At 30.1% G+C, this 17,112-nt stretch overlaps 1 protein-coding gene across 1 annotated transcript in view; it reads right to left on the bottom strand.

Moving 5' to 3' along the window:
- LOC129911272 (uncharacterized protein DDB_G0283357) overlaps positions 1-6,580 on the bottom strand; it is a 112,753-nt gene extending 106,173 nt beyond the window's left edge. The window contains exon 1 of the mRNA XM_055989001.1: positions 4,735-6,580. Within this exon, the coding sequence (XP_055844976.1) occupies positions 4,735-5,612 (878 nt within the window). The 5' untranslated portion in view covers positions 5,613-6,580. The remainder of the gene's footprint in view (positions 1-4,734) is intronic.
- Positions 6,581-17,112: the final 10,532 nt, after the last annotated feature.

Below are 17,112 nucleotides of genomic sequence, written 5' to 3'. Positions count from 1 at the left end.
CATAAACCAAATTCGCACCCGTGTGCCTATCACGTCAAAAAAAAAGAGGTGTGCCTACAGAGGGATATGTAAAGAAAACCATAATAAAATACATTAAACAAAATTTTTACGTGTTTTGTAATTTTATATACTATTTTTCTAATTATAAATATCTTATTCACTAAACCGCCTTGTAATGCTTTTTTTTCTCCTAGAAACAAAAGTATACTTGTCTTATAGTATTTGATGTGATGAGTTAGAATCCGAAGTCAAAAAAAATTCTATCACGTCAGGATTCTGAGATATTCGCATTAAAGTATTTTGAAAATCTCAAAAAAAACTACTATATCTTAAAAATCAGTTGTATAGATCTCGCCAAACTAACTAATTTAAGGTGTGCGTCTAATCATGTGAACCGAAAAAAGCTGCCCTTTTTCTTACATCAAGGACAAGAAGGACTAAAAAGTACCGTTAACTTCCACTCACCCACTAATTCTTTTTGTTTTTCTATTAAGAACTAAATAACCATTCTAATAAATACAATTTTTTTGGTTATTCTTGCACACACACAAAAAAAATGAAATTTATGTAAACGAAAATTGGTGCGTCTAACCAAGTGAACCGCACTGTACATATAAGCGTGGTCGAATGTTCGGTATTCGACCGAATCATTATTTGCAGCATCTCTAGTTGGTGCCGTTAAAAAATTTCAAATTTCCCTCCTTGGAATCAAAAATAAACAAAAAGTTTGAGCCAAAACGACTTATTGGTTTGAGCTCTTACCTCATTTAAATTATTACATTGAGTTTTTCTTAACGTTTTTCTTTTTTTCTTTAAGGGCCATTAGCTGAAACGAACCTTAAATAATTCATGTTGAACATAAATTTTAAGGCTCTATTTTGACTTCGGCGTAAACTGTCACATAAGGATTTATGTTGTAATTAAATGCTTAAGTTTCGATTCAGCAAAAAAAGACTCTAATTGTTACGCATTTCATAATATTCCAAAACAAAATATAATATAAAAAAAATAGCAATCTCTGTGGGGATACGAACTCAGAAAGCAAAATTAAACAGCAATCACCTTGTCACCTACGCTAATAGGACTATTGAAACAAGGGTAACTTTCATGCCCTATAAGCTATAACGTGCCTAGGATATACAACAATAATATTTAATTTTGTTCAAATTCTCGTCGTTAATACAAAATTTCTTGTTTTTAGTTTCGAGTTACTATGGATACATTTATAATGTCAACTAACTTTTCAATATTTTTGTTTGATATTTGTGTAATTTTGTATGTATGAGTAAAATTTCCTTATTTTATTTTTTCATTTATAGGATGTCGATGTGTCGATACGATTTATTTTTGTTTGATATTTGTTTTATGTTTTATGTGTGAGTAAAATTTCCTTATTTTTTTTTTCTACTATAGGATGTCGACGTGTTGATACAATTTATTTTTATTTGATATTTGTTTTGTTACGTTTGTATTTGTGAAATTTCCTTTTTTAAAAACAAATTTTTGGAAAAATAATTTTCTAAGACAAGCCCCATTCTCTCTGGGGATTTTTTAGTACATCTGATTGCCGAAAAAAATAAAATTCTGTAGCGCTAGAAACTATCGGTGTCACTTCTATATATAATTATTCAATGATTCAAAGCTATTACCTCTACAAAAATAAATAACTAAACTGTAGTTTGTTGAGAGGTTAGTAGGTACATAAACTTGGAAAAAAAACAATTTTGAAATCAAAAGATTTTATAGCAAAACACTGCTGGCACTTGATTAAGTCATATAAAATTTGCTAAGCTGAGAAGGTTTTTGTTGTTAAAACAACTAACAGTTAAAAAAGTTAACTAAGACATAAAGTTTGTCTGTTTAGTTATGTCATTAAAAAAAGATATAAATCAAGCAAAAGTGAAAGTCTTACTTTTTTAAGTTCTATCATTAATCCTAAAACAACCTCAAGTAATTAAATACACCCGCTGTTGCTGAAAATCGTAATTATGTATCCATAATTTAACAAAGACTTAAATTAACTTAAACTTATAAATAATATTGTAACTTCTCGTTGGAATCATTCAAAAAAAAAAAAAGAAAAATATACTGTCAAAGTGCTAGCCTCTTTTGTGTAATTGAAAGAAAAAGAAAAAACATAAGTCTCTAAATACAAAGCATATATAATAGACAAAAGATGCATCAGACTTGGAACTTTTTTTAGCGTTCAGCATTCAATGTTTTTCAATTAAAAAAAAAAAACTAAACTAGAACAATTTGAAGCAACACTCCAGGAGGCGTTTTTGTTTGTACATGAAAGTGCATTTGAAACATGACACAGTTGCAGCTAAAAACTAAAATATTCAACATGTGTTTGAAAACTTTTTTTTTTGTTTGGCAATTTGATTCCAACAAATTGGTTATTGACACATTTATTTGTGATACCTACCCAGAAAAAAAAAAACATTAAAACTTTTTATTTGATGCAACAAATCTGCAATAATATATGAATCAAATCGACCTTAGTGCCAGTTTTTCGCCCTTGATTCAAGTAAATTGTGTTTTATGGAAGTGCGCCCACTTGACATTTTCGTTGCAAAGAGTTGCCAAAAAAAACTATAGTTTAAGTCTAAAAATATAAAAACTAGATAGGTGATTCATGAAATTGCCGTATATAGAGAATTTCAATTTATCTTTGTGAAGTCTGTGGTGGAGATCGAAACATAAAACCTACACGGGAGACTGATTTTTGGGAGTGTCTAAAAGCCTAATGAAGTTGTAATTATATTATGTTTGGCTGACAGTTTTTTGTTAGAAATCCAATAAAAAATCTTTTTTTTTTACTAGGAAATAAGAACAGAGAACACAAATAAAAACCATGCTTTAAGAAAAGATCAAAAATTCATTTATTGATTTTTTGAAAATGTAATCAATAGTAGCAGCACAATTGTTAGGGTTTTGTAAAAACCTTGCTTTAATTATCTTGTTGTATCTACACCATAAAAAACGAAGATTGCGTTGGACGCCAGTTAAGCAAAATTATTAAAAGAGAGGAAAACATCTTTTGTTAAATAGATATTTAACGGGACGTCAAGAGCTCGAAAGATAATGATGAGCGCACGTAATGCTGTTGAGTTTTATTTAGTTCAATAGATGTTTGTCAAAAAAAACTCTCCAACTTACTCCAAAGTCAAAGTAAATTGACTACTATTTTATTGCAGACTTGGCTTCTTTGTAAATGAAAGTATTTAAACTGGCGCCCAACGTGGGATTATTCAAAAAAGGTGCACTCAGGTCTAGCATCAAAGTTGTTTTAATTTAAATCCGAAAAAGAAAAAAATACCAACACGCTCTAGAAGCAACAATTTATATAAATAAAATTGTAACTTAAATTTAGATTTAAGATTAGTATTGTTAAACTACAGACAAAATTTCAGCCTGATCGGTTAAAAAATTCAGGAGTTAGTTGGTCACCCGATGAAAAAACAGGAGTTTGTGATCACCCTAATATAGGCCACCGTCATTTTATCATTAAAAATTTCACCTTAGCCTTCTGTTACCTATTGAAAGACTTTATCAAACTAATTTCACTCCAAAAGAAAATAGTATTTTTCCTTTGTGTTATACGCTATTGAAAATGACACTCGATTTCGTACCTAAAAAGTGTTATTACCCCTTAATCTCATAATTCTAAAACTTTAGTATTGAATTGATCTTGTAAATGACACCTAAATTTCGATTTTCATTCATTTATAGTAATGACTGGCGCCCAACGTGGGATTCTCAAAATTCGTTTTATAGGTATATCGTTTTCGTTTTAGATTTAGTCAGTTTTATCATCGAAGTTTCAAAATAACTTCGATGATAATACTAACTAGGACCGTAAAGAAAAAAAATTACTTACTTTTTAAGTAATTTTATATCCATAAAAAAAAAAAACTATAACTTAATGTTCTCCCCGTCTTACTCTTCACCATCTTCATATTGTAACGAGAAGATAAGTTATTTTAAAGCATTCTTGCTCCAATTCTTCCTTGCCAAAGAAAAACTTTAATTGCACACTTGTGTACCAGATACGATTCTTAAGAATTCCACGTTGGGCGCCAGTTCGAATTATCAAATGTTTTTAGGATCAAATTTTAAACTGATATTTTTTTACTCTTCTCGTGTAACTAACTTCTATTCTAAGTCTTTAATGACCTTTATAAATGAAAAATGAGAAATTCCAATTTTCATTACTTAATAGCAATAACTGGCGCCCAACGTGGGGTGCTTTAAATTAGTAGGTTATAATAATTGTTTGGATGGATCGAGGTTGTTTTTAATAAAACCACAAGAAAACAATAACTTGTTAGAAGACAATTCATATTTATTCCATAAGTAAGCTATAACAGAAATGTTCTCTCCGCCCATTCTTCACCTTTTTCATTCATAGTTTTTCTAAAGCGGAAATTTTAGATATAAGAATAGAGCTGATTCCTTATCTTTTTGAGATTATTTTCAAGAGTAAATATTTTTACTAGATACGAATCATCAGAATCCCACGTTGGGCGCCAGTTTTTATTATCAAATGGATTAAAGATCAAATATCAAACTGATTTTTTTTTTAATCCTCTCGTGTAGGTTGTTCAAATATCTTACTGTACCCACATAAAAACGCCCCCTTCTCAAAAATTACTATTATATCAAAAAAAAAATCAACAATAAATCTTTTAAAATAAAAAAAAAAAAACTTTTGTGGGCATTAAAACTCACCTTTTCAACGTGACACTCTTGGTTGCACCTATCTTGCTAAGTTTGACTTTCTTCAATTGCTTACGTCTATCACCGTCACTTGTACCGCCAGTCTCTGTATCCTCATCACAGGTATCTCCAACTTCTTCCTCTTCAATACAATCATGACAACTACTACTATTTCCAACGCTGCTGCCGCCACCCCCCTTCAAACTGCTACTAATACTATTATTATTATTATTATTCCCGTTACTATTACTTCTTATCGCTGTCTTATTATTGCTATTGTGGTTACTACCATGCAGACAAATGGCTGATGATGTTGACGTGTCGGCAACGGAAGCAGCAACAGCCGCTGTAACCGAGGCTAAAGTTTTTCCATTTGCGCAAATCTTTTCGCTAGCATCTAGTAGTTTTGTGTTCTCATCACAGTTGTCAAAGCTGTGGCATCCATCATCGTCATTGTCATCGCTAGCAATGCTGCTATTGCTATTCATTGCTAATGCAGATGCAGATGATGATGTGGTGGTGGTGGTGTTCTTTTCAATTATCGCAGATAGAAGCGCATTGCCGCTTTGATTTAGTTTATTGCTAAGATTTAAGTTTAAATTTAAATTTCGACCTCCTACATTCATCATATTTGTTGTTGTTGTTGTTTGTGATGATTGATATTGTTGTTGTTGTTGTTCTTGTGAATGATGTTGATTGTTGGTGGGTGCGGTTGATCCTTTGACAATTGAAACAGGTGTCTTTTGGACTTGAAGACTTTGTATTGTTGTATTACTAGCATCAACTTGCATAGAAGGGGGCGACACTGTCATAGCGGTTGTCGTCGTCGTTGTTGTTGTTATTGTTGTCTCTGATGGCTTCTCTTCTACTGGTAGCATATAAGAGAGCATAGCGAACAAAACACACTCCTGTTGTTGCTACAGCTTCTGCTGTTGTTGTTGTTATTTGGTATCAAAAAATCCAAAAAGATTATATTTCCACTAAATTCGAGATTGCGATTTTTGAATTAACATAAAAAATTCAGAAAAAACGAAACTAAGTTTTTAAAATGAGATTCCTTTTGAGTGGAACTTAAAAATTCTAGGCGTCTAGGCGAAAAAAAACTTCTTGCATAGGCACGTCCTTAGAAAAAGATGCCCATGCAAATTCTCAAGAATAAAATAAACAATACTTTTTCGTTCTTTTTCGGTATATCCCCAGCAAAATGGAATAGCAATGCAATTCAACAGACGAAATAGAAGAAGCAAAATACTTTTTCACAATATAATTGACTTGTATACGCTTATTGATTTTCCTCTTTTTGTATCTTTTAATCGAATTAAGCACTTTTTCGAACAAAAAAAAAACGAATTACATCTATAACGGTGTTACGGCAACCGGAACCGTATCTATTACCTATCACATTAAACAAAATAACTATAATTACAAAATAACTACAAGAAAAAAGGGGAAGCGCACAGGAGGAATAGTTGTGGGTAATAGGAAGTTGTTAAGTTAGCAAGTAAAAATCTATTTGCACAAAAAAAAGAAATAAATGACGACGACGACACGGCGAACATCTATCTCAGACACAAGGTGTCAGATAGTTTAACTAGGTATACCTTCTATGATGTAGGTAGGTAGAAATAAAAATCTTAAAATGCAATTTGCTAAATTATTTGACTCAAGCAAAAATGAACTTTGTTTTTCTCGTTTTTTTTGAAAACAATCAAAATTAAATTTGAAAAATTAATTTGCACTCGAGAAATCCAACACACAATATAATTCACGTCACGGCAGCGACCGACGAAAATTTATGAAGTAAATAAAATAATTGATAAATTATTTTTTTTGTTTAATTTATTTTTTTTTTTTTTTTTGTGTATCTCAAACCTTGTGTACGATTTGGTGTACGGTGTACCGAGCTGTGCGCTGTTTTTGCCGTGGTTCGCCCTCGATATAGTTTTGTATATGCGGCGAATAGATTTGACGCGGCGCGCACCAACCACACCGGAATTCACTTGGACTTGGTTCTTTCGTTTTTCATGATTCGCTTTGTTGTTGTCAGATGGAGTGCACTCTTGCTGATACTCTCTGGTTCGTGATATGAAAGAGAGAATAATAAAAAATTTAGATAGTAAAGTATAGATAGAGGGATGGGTTTCTCTTGTTCTCAAAAATATATTTTGTTTCTATGAAGGGTTGCCATAGTACGAGAATTGTTCAAGTCTAATTCGCTCTGAAAGAAGATGATGATAAACTGTCAATGTTTTTAGATGATCTAGAAGAAAACAATACATTTGTTACGATTTGTTGGGCGCCAGTTATGGTTTGTTAATAGGTATTAATAGTTTGAGTTTGAAATCTTTTAATTTCAAAGGATAAGACTGTACGTTGGGCGCCAGTTTTGTAAATCTTCTAAATTTTTTCAAGAGAGAATAAGTGGAATTCAAGTCAAAAAGTGTTTGTTGGAATAGATTTAGAAAATTGCAATAAGGGCCAGTTCTACTAAAGCTCATTCTCTAAAAAACATATATCTAAAATTGTTGAATTTGTTAGGATAAACTCGCAACTCGTTGCTAGATCAAGAAAGAACCCTATATTATAAACCAATACTAGTCATTTGTTGGGCGCCAGTTTTTAAAAATGGTTTTGATTTTTTAAACATTTTGTGTGCATTTAAAATGCAGATTTTTAATAAAAATTTTCATTAATAGGAGTTTTAGTTATTTTTTAACATTTAGCATGCTTTTAAAATGCAGATTTAATAAACTGGTATGTTTATTGTAAATGACCGCTTAAAAAAAAGTGTACTTAATTGTTACTATACTGTGGTGTTGGGAACATAGGAATAAACTTATGTTCTATATGTTAAGCATTTTTTTTTTTCGAGAATATGTTTTAGATATTTTTGAACACAAATTTTTATAAACATGAAAACGTCAAAATAGTGACTCACAAAAAATATAAGAACCATGTTATATCTTATCAAGTCTACGATCAAGGTCAAATCACGAATGTTGAAAACAAAATTAACCGATTCTAAAGAAGAAGAAGATTGGTTTTATAATACAAATTCTATATACTATACTGAAATCAGTAAAGTAGAAGAATAAGCACTATATTTTTGTTTGGACTAAAGGCCATAAAAAGCTATATTAAATCAATAATTTAACAAGTCCAATTAAATATGGTGCTTATCCTTCTACTTTACTGATTTCAGTAGTATATAGAATTTGTATTGTAAAACCAATCTTCTTCTTCTTAATTCACTAGCCAGATCTTCCAATCCTGTATTTATTAGAGTTTACTTTTATACTTACATCTTCATACCGGATCGTTATGCTATTTCCTGAAATTCACTTTTTAAACACTACCAGCTTAGCTCACATACAAATTTGCAAAATTTATCCGAGCTAAAATTTTGAAAAGATTTTTGTATAATATTTTGATATCTGCAATATTTCAGATTTTTCTAAAGAAAATATGTTTAAAAGTCTTACTTAAAAAACTTGGGAAAGTAGGTATGAAAGTTTTAAAATGGCTTTCATACTCCTTACTAACTATGTACGATTTCAATAGCAGTCTGCGAATAATTCTTTTCAAGCCTTTTCTGTAGATAATATATAAACAAATATTAACCTATTCTTATTTCAATTGTTTAATTAAGTTAATAAATGATTAAGTATAGCCTTAGGCTAGGCGCACACATGCGATTTTGATTGAGCGATTATTCAGTCGCAAATTAGATGACAACAATTTCAATGACTGTAGACACAATTTTCAAATTTTTAATCGCGAGAAGCATGTGTGTTCACAGCCATTGAAATCCTTGTGATCCATTTTTGCTACTGAATAATCGCGCAATCGCAAACTAGATGACAACAATTTCAATGACTGTAGACACAATTTTCAAATTTTTAATCGCGAGAAGCATGTGTGTTCACAGCCATTAAAATCCTTGTGATCCATTTTTGCGACTGAAAAATCGCGCGACTAAAATCGCATGTGTGCGCCTAGCTCACTTTTAATTTAACTTCACTTTTTGTATTACAGTTAGCAGCTCTTTGCGACTACTCATTCATATGTACGAATGAAAGGTCAAATTTAGCGACCATTCGCAATTCGCAGACGCAGGTGAGTAAGAGGCTCGAATAAATACATAAGACTGAGCATTTGACATTGACAATTCAACTCCATACTTTTTTTAACAGTTGGCATCCCTATTTCTATGAAAAACTCTTTCGTTTTTTCTGTATTGTTTACTGAGGTGTTTTGTATTTTTATTTACAAAACCCAACCCGCCACACCCGTCCCCCAATTTAACTCAAATCGAGTTTTTCCCCATCTTTTATTTTGTATCACTCTTAATTTCTCTCGTGCTCCCCAAAACAGCAGTATGAGCTCATATAACCAACCAACTACTACCCAACCCATCACATCATAGAATCTGGTTAAGTGAAGCGGCAAAATTTATTAATTACGTATTTCTCTGTTTGCATAACCAATAAAAGTATGAGTATCTCGCGGATATTACGACCGATTTTAAATTAGTTTGCTGATTTTTTGGTTGTTGACTCACTAAGAGAAAAAAAATGGTTGTATTTGTTCAACTGGGAAAGAACATAGAACAACAATAATATTATTTCTATATATTTCTACCACATGCGCACAGTAGTCAGGTCGCAGGTAGTACAAATTTACTTTTTTGCGTTTTGAAAAAATATTTTAAAGTTGACTTGGAAAAAATGGAAATAATGTAAATAGATGTGAGAGAGATATTGTTTCTCTTTGGTTTTGAAAGTATTTTTTTTTTTTTTTAATTTTTAGTTAGTGTTGTTTGAAAACATAAGGGATTCTCTTAGGTTGTCTTTTTTGTAAGGGAATGTCTTTGGGAGTTTGGCATATTGAAGAGGATTTTCTGACAGTTGGATTAAGAAACCTGTTATGACAGTAAGGTGTAAAATTAATATTGTATAAAAATTTTTCATCGGCAGTGAAAAAAAGTCAAACCAGGAATCTTCAAAAAATCATATTAAGGTTACACTAACACCAGTCATGGTGATGACGGAAACGATAGTCTGCCAGCATTTATCGGCGCTTTTACAAAGAAAAAGTGCATTTAAAGTTTGCTTAGCTAGAAATGACGATTAAAGATGCTGTTAAATAGCAAAGATCTTAAACCTAATATCAAATAAAAAGCTCTTGCAGTTCAAAGCATTTTTATGTTAGTTTACTTGTAGATTATATGAGCTGCCTCTATATGAATTTTTAAGAAATTTGGTTTATAACATAAAGACCATATTTTTGTTAAATAAAAATATTTTTTATTGTTATTTGACTTTTTTTGAGAAAAAATAAAAATGCTGTTTTATTGCAATTGCTTTGAATATTACGTATGAAAAAATTAATCAATATCGTTAGAGCCGTTTTCGAGAAAATTGCAATAACTAATTAAAGATTCAAGGGAAGAGCCGACCGACATGAGTGGTTTAAAAAAATGAAACATACCATATTTCCATTATCCGTATTTTTAGAGAAAAACTAAACATGTTAAATTTAATCAAAATCGTTAGAGCCGTTTTTCGAAAAAATTGCAATAAATCAAAAATTTTGTATGGGAGGTATACGTTCTAAGCGAGATATTAAAAAACAAAAAAAAAAAAAAAAAAAAACCTTGGAAATTATGAAAGAAACATCTATACCAAATTTCAAGAAAATCCGTCCACCCGTTTAGGCTGTAGCTACTTGTACAGATGGACGCACGGACGCACCGACGGACGTCATGACGAAACCCACTTTTTTTGACTTCTCTATCATCATAATGTTAGTTTTGATTAAAACCTCGAAATTTTTTTTTGACACGAAACCAATACTTGCCCTTAGGTAAGACTATGTGAAGTCGGCACCCCAAATGCAATTTTTTTTTCAAACCTGTCTGGTTTGATTGCCCAAGAAAGCCCAACATTCTTTTTCGTTACTCCATTCTTAGTTCTAAAATTACAATTTTTTACCTCAAAAACCACAAATTTTTGTTCAGTGTAAAAATTCATGATTTTTCACTGTGGTTCGCTTGCCCAACTAAATCCGACAGTTTTTTCCCAAAAAAAAAACTTTTTTTCATTTCGGAAAAAAAAAATAGTTTTTTTCTCGTGAAAATATAGTTAGTTTAAAATCGTGATTTGTTTGCCCAGGATAGCCAAACTTTTATTTTTGTTATCATTCCCTTAGTTACAAAATTATAGAAGCTTTATTTTTTTTACATAAAAAACCACAAAAAATATTTTTTTTTGTTCAGTGTCAAAATCGTTGATTCATCACCCGTGTGTGGTTCGTTTGCCCAAAGTCAGTTCAGGCTAACTCACCATTTATTTTCGTTATCCCAACTATAGTTGGTTACAAAGTCCAACTAGTTTCATTGTTTTTTTAGAAAAAAAAAAAAAATAGTAAGCATACACCCCAGTGACCTTTTTAATTTATAATTTGGAAAAAAGTAAATCCACTGGGGTGTGCCCCAAATATTATTTATTTGACTTATAAATTCTTACTTGATTGTATGTAGATCATATAACATTCCTCTTAAAAAGCTTAAGTTAATTTGTTTTATTTCACGTTAAAAACCATAAAATACAAATATTTTTTTAAGCGTAAAAGTCATTGATATTTTTTTTGTTTGCCATAAATGAAGACCTAGAAAAGCTACATGCTTAATATAACCTATCCAAACTTTTTTAAAAAGTAACAACACATTATCAGCCGTGTTTTATTGGTAACTCAGTACTTAGCTCAGTAAAATTTTGAGCGGGAAACAACAACAAATGATTGCTAAGGATAAAAAAAAGTAATTTTAATTTTTTTTTTTTTTTTCTTAACTTATCTATACATTTTTTACCCTTCATCAATAATAATTGTTAATAAAACACTTTGCGCAAATTTTGTAAAATGATTTTGAAATTTTTTGGTTTTTTTTTTCTATACAATACATATTAATAAATATTTTTTTTTTTTTTTAATACTAACTAATTCTGAAAGGGATTCCAAGACATGTTTACGGGTCCTTCGTTACTACCACTCAGCTAGTTGGCGGCGGTACTGAATTAAATTATGAATTGAATTACTTCGCAATAGTAAGCATGGTCACAGAGAAATAGGCACAGATTTTTGGTTTTATAATAGGTACTTAAGAAATATTCATAAATAGGAAGGACAAGATACCGGTAAATATGTAGTAATTTTTTTTTAAATTTTTCACTATGCTATGTTTGATTTTGTTAACGAATGGTTTATGGAGCTGAAACACAAAGTACCTATACAAAATATATACATATTACAAAACCAAAAGCCCATTCTTCGTTTGTGTGTAAAAAATTGTCAACAAAATCTGCTAGTTTGAAATACTGTTTCAGAATGTGTATTCAAATGGCACTATGTCACTACGTGTTCGGTTTGATCTTTTACTCTATTTCTCACAAAGATATTCCCATTAAACTTTTAATGAACTAACATACTCGGTGTATACGTGATATCTTTCAAAGTGTTTTATGCTTCCGGCTTAAAATGGAATGTGATTCTTGTCCCAAACATACGTAATTACCTTGATTTTTTTTTCTTCTTCTTTTAACTAGAGCATATTAAACATCATAAAACTCCGACATCCGATAGATAATTAATCCGTTGCACTAAACCAAGACCAAAGAACGACTTCTTACACAAGAAAAGACATCTAGCACCAGCATCAGCATCATACTCGGGAGACGTTCACTTCCTTAGAATATCTTGCATCAATCTCGGTTTCAGTAGAGAGGTACAGTGTGATTGCTGTGTATACCTTCTAGTGAACCAACAAAAACCTGTAGGATGCAATGCAATACTTTTGCAACAGAGTATCAATATTCTATCTATCTATCGTTGGCGTAAAGATCAACGATCGAACAGAAATCCACCAGTGATTTCTCGATTGACAGATTTACAAAAGAGAAAATAAAAATTAATCATCAGATGCACTCAGCCGTATCCGAATCTCAACGTTTCTAGAAAGGGTATTTGCTTGACATCGATGTATCTCTGAAATAGAAAGGGAACATTTTCTCGAAGTCGTATATAATATTGGACAATGAGTAGAGTATGGAATTCGATACATCGATCATACAATCATTTCTACTGTTGACAATATCCGGTATCTTGTGTTATGTGTTAGTCTGTTGAGAGTTTATATTTTTTGCAGTTCTATTTTTTTTTTTTTATTTTGTAGGAGAACGTTTTAAGCAACCATGACCGAAACGAATGATGAACTTACATGTTCAACAATAGTAAATTATATTTATCACGTAATATTGATAGAATTCTTGACTTATTATTTAAGTTCGTAATTAACTTTAAATACGTATTGATAGAGGACTTTTCGTGTAGGTACTTAGATCCATCAGATAAATTGGTTACGTGTTATGAATTATTAGGTGTAACTTGAGCACACGTAACGTAACTGCAAGGAGATGCAAACAAAATAGCAAAGTGATGTTGGTACTTAATATTATGAATGAAACCGCAAACAAAATTATATTTTGTAGTTGGATAAAACTGGGTTTTATGGTTTTTAAAATAGTTCCTATGGCTAAAAGTGAATGAAATTGAAATGGGACCACACTGCAGCCAGCAGTACAAAAAGAATTATCAAAATTGGTTCACTCAGTCCAAAGTTATGACGAATTGAATACCTCCTCCTTTTTGGAAGTCGGTAAAAAATAAAACAAAAAGGATATGAAAGCCACATTCGTGCCTTATTGCACAAACATAAAAAATATGTTTTCTAATTAATAATAATAACATACAATACAATAACATTTCTTTCACTTTCGTGTGGTTTATCGCCATAGCTTAGTCTAGTGTAACTCCTTCTTTGGTTCAAAGGGCTTAAGTAAGAAAGTGGCTAAATTGTGTAGTATTAAATGCGTAAGTTGACTTCACTCCTTTGTATTTATATTAATTTTTAATATCCAAGTGATAAATCTGGTCCTAAGTGGTTAATTTAAGAGGAAGACAGAAAAGGAATAACCATTTTTTTTTGCAATATAAAACTAGCTGAAAAAGAATTCTTACATTTGGTAATTAAGTACATGGATATTTCCTACTTTCATTTATAACTTTAACTTTGAAATTAATGTAAACAAAGATTTTCTTTGACTTAAGTCCTTATGATCGAATTAATTTGTACAGCTAGCCCACCCATAGTTCTAAGTTATAACGGAATTATTTCACCTCAAAAATCACAAAAAACAATTTTTTATTCAGTGTAAAAATTGGTGGTTTGCTCTATGATTCGTTTGACCAACGTTAGCCCAGGGTAGCCCAACTTTTTTTTTCTTTATTCTACTATTTTTTCAAAGTATACAACAAAAAACTTTTTTCATATCAGAAACCGAAAAAATTGTAACTTTTTTTTCCTTGAAAAAATCGTAAGTTTAAAACCGTGGTTTGTTTGTCCAAGGTTAGCCCAGGATAGCTCAACTTTTATTTTCGCTATCCTACACTTAGTTTAAAAATTATAGAAGCATTAGTTTTTATACACCACAAAAAAAAAATAGTACGCATACACCACAGTGACCTTTTTTAATTTAAAATTTAGAAAAAGTAAATCCACTAGTATGGGCATTGTGCCTCAAATGTTATTTATTTGACTTAGAATTCTTATTTGATTAAATATAGTCCATATAACATTCCTGTTTAGAAGCTTAAGTTGATTTGTTCCATTTCACCTTAAAAACCACAACATTAAAATCAATGATTTTTTTGGTTTTTCATACAAGCACCTAGAAAAGCTATATTCTTAGTATAATCTATCGAAATATTTTTCAAAAGTAACAACAAAATATAAGATGGTTTCAGTATACGAATAGAACTTTTTAGACCTTTCTGAACTAACCTTAGTAAGTCCAACAAATTACATCACTTTTTTTGGTTAGCCCACCCTTAGTTCAAAAATTATAACAAAAAAAAACTTTTTTCAAGTTACCAACCTCTTAAAAGTCAAAATTTTATTTTTTTTTTTTTGTATTGAAAAAGACCTAATTCCAAAGGTTGTGACAATATGTTCACCGGTGTAAGAAAAATTATTTTCAAGGGTATGTAAAAGATTCCAATCCCTGTATTTCGTATTTCAGTATTTTTAATAGTCCTTAAAGACGAAAATTTGTAGTAAAATTTCAATAAAATGCAAAAATTATTGTAGACTATATTACTATAAAGGAAGAATCTATTACGATGAAATGTAATTTTTTTTATTAAAACGGCTCTTATGATTTTGATTAAAATGTGTACATATGTGTTGTGTATAAAATTATAATGACTTCATTTTTAAATAATTTTTTTTTTTATTTCTTGGAACAACTAAGCTGACTTAATCGAATTTTTTTACAAGGCTTTTAAGTAACCGTAATACTAAAATTTAATTTTTTTTTTCTCAAAAATCCATATTTTGAAAATGGATTGATTAATTTTTTTCGAGACTTTTCGTTTTTAGGTATTGATTAAAATTTTCTTAAAAATGGCATATCAACTTTTTTTTAAATATCTTAAAAAATCATAAAATAATTTTTATAATTCCGATTTTCTAACAATTTTATAAAAATTTTTTTTAATAAAAAATCAAATGACAAACTTCGTTTTGTGCTAAAAAGAGGTTGTGATAACGTCGTGAGAAAACAGGTTGTGTGCTTTTAAAATAAGTCAATTGAAGCGTTTATTTATTTCAAACAATCATAATTTACAAGAAAAAGCTAAAAAAAATTACCTTTTTTCTTTTCTCATTATATTAATTTTTTTATTTTAAAAGCTTACAAAAAAAATTATACCATTAAAAAGCCAAATATTCCTTCTAAATAATAAAACCATTTTTTAATTTTTACAATGCGCAAAAAGTATTAAAATAATTTATTAAAAACAATCATTTCTTATGAAAAAAGTGAAAAAATCATTTCCATCAACCAAAAATTCATTTTTTTATTGCACCTGAAAGCTTATGCTTCAGCTCAAAATATTTATATATCTACAAAAAGAGCTAGATTTTTTTGAACTTGATCAATTTTCATCAAAAAAAGCAAACAAAAAAACATATATTTTCATGTTCTCACGCTATTGAATCAATTTTTTTTAGACAGCCTATAAAAAATTGTATATCATGTAAAAGCTTATAATTTCCCCTTTCATATGACTATTCAATCTTATTTCTGCGATGCCTAGAAAAAAGTTAGAATTTTTTTAAGCCAACCATGTCAAAATTCCAAACTGAAATTGCGGTACTTCCCACACTGGTGGCTGTTCATGTTCACTCCACAGGTGTTTTGAGGTATTTCGCAAGTTTTTTTAATTTAACATTGTGTAGCTTGTAGTGAATGAACAGTTATGTCTTATGTGTGATCTACCAAATGAAAGGTAACATCATCAGGATGCTCAGTAAAGTTAAATCAAATTTGTATTTGCTTTAGATCAAAAGATAGAACCCGTTGAATAATAAAACTTTATTTTACCGTTATCTCAAAATTGTGACTACAAAATTGATTGCACAGATATAGTCCTGTTTATTATCTATTTACAATATAAATTTCATTTATTTATGTGTTAAAGAAAAAATAAAAAACGGTAAAAAAAAACTTGGGACAAAAAAACTTGTTTTTCCCGTTATTCGGTCAAAAACCATTTTGAAATACCAATTTTTTGGACATGTATGCGCACAAAAATTTAAAAAAATAAAAACTCACCCAAAAATACCCCAAACTATGTAGGTGTTTTTCAAAAATTCATATTTCGAAACGCAGAGACTTAAAAAAAATCCGTATCAGATCCCTTACTTTTTTTTATATTATCTTTCGAATGACTTTTTTCAAATTGTCAAAAAAAAAATTCCCCTACCTATAGTCAGTACTTTGTCAAAGGTCTACCTCATGTTTTAGTTTTAGAAAACCATTAATAGCTTGGTTTTGAATTTTTTTAGAATTTTTTTAATACCATTGTCATTTGTCAGTCTTGCAATAAATTTATCTATTGATTAAAAAAAATTCAACTCTTTACATTGTCGCGTTTAGAAAATAGCCAATTTTTTGAAATTTTGTTTTACCCCTATTTACCCTATTAAAAGATAGAATTTTTTAAAATCCTTCAAATGTATTTAACTTTAGGTTATTATCTTTCAAATAAGCCAGAGAAGATTTTTGTAACTCTAATAGTTTATTTTTAATAAACGCACTGCGAAAGTGCGAGAGTGGAACGCTAGAAAATGGCGTCACTTTTTTGTGGTGGCTGGCATGGTTCATCGATTTATAAGACGTTATCACGTCAAAAAAAAAAACATAACGTTATTTTTGGCTTATTACAAAAAATAATTGCACGACTAGGACACACAAGCTTGCTCATATTTTA

This window comes from Episyrphus balteatus, chromosome 2 (assembly GCF_945859705.1).
Source record: "Episyrphus balteatus chromosome 2, idEpiBalt1.1, whole genome shotgun sequence".
Taxonomy (NCBI): Eukaryota; Metazoa; Arthropoda; class Insecta; order Diptera; family Syrphidae; genus Episyrphus; species Episyrphus balteatus.
This window is presented reverse-complemented; position numbering and strand designations above follow the sequence as displayed.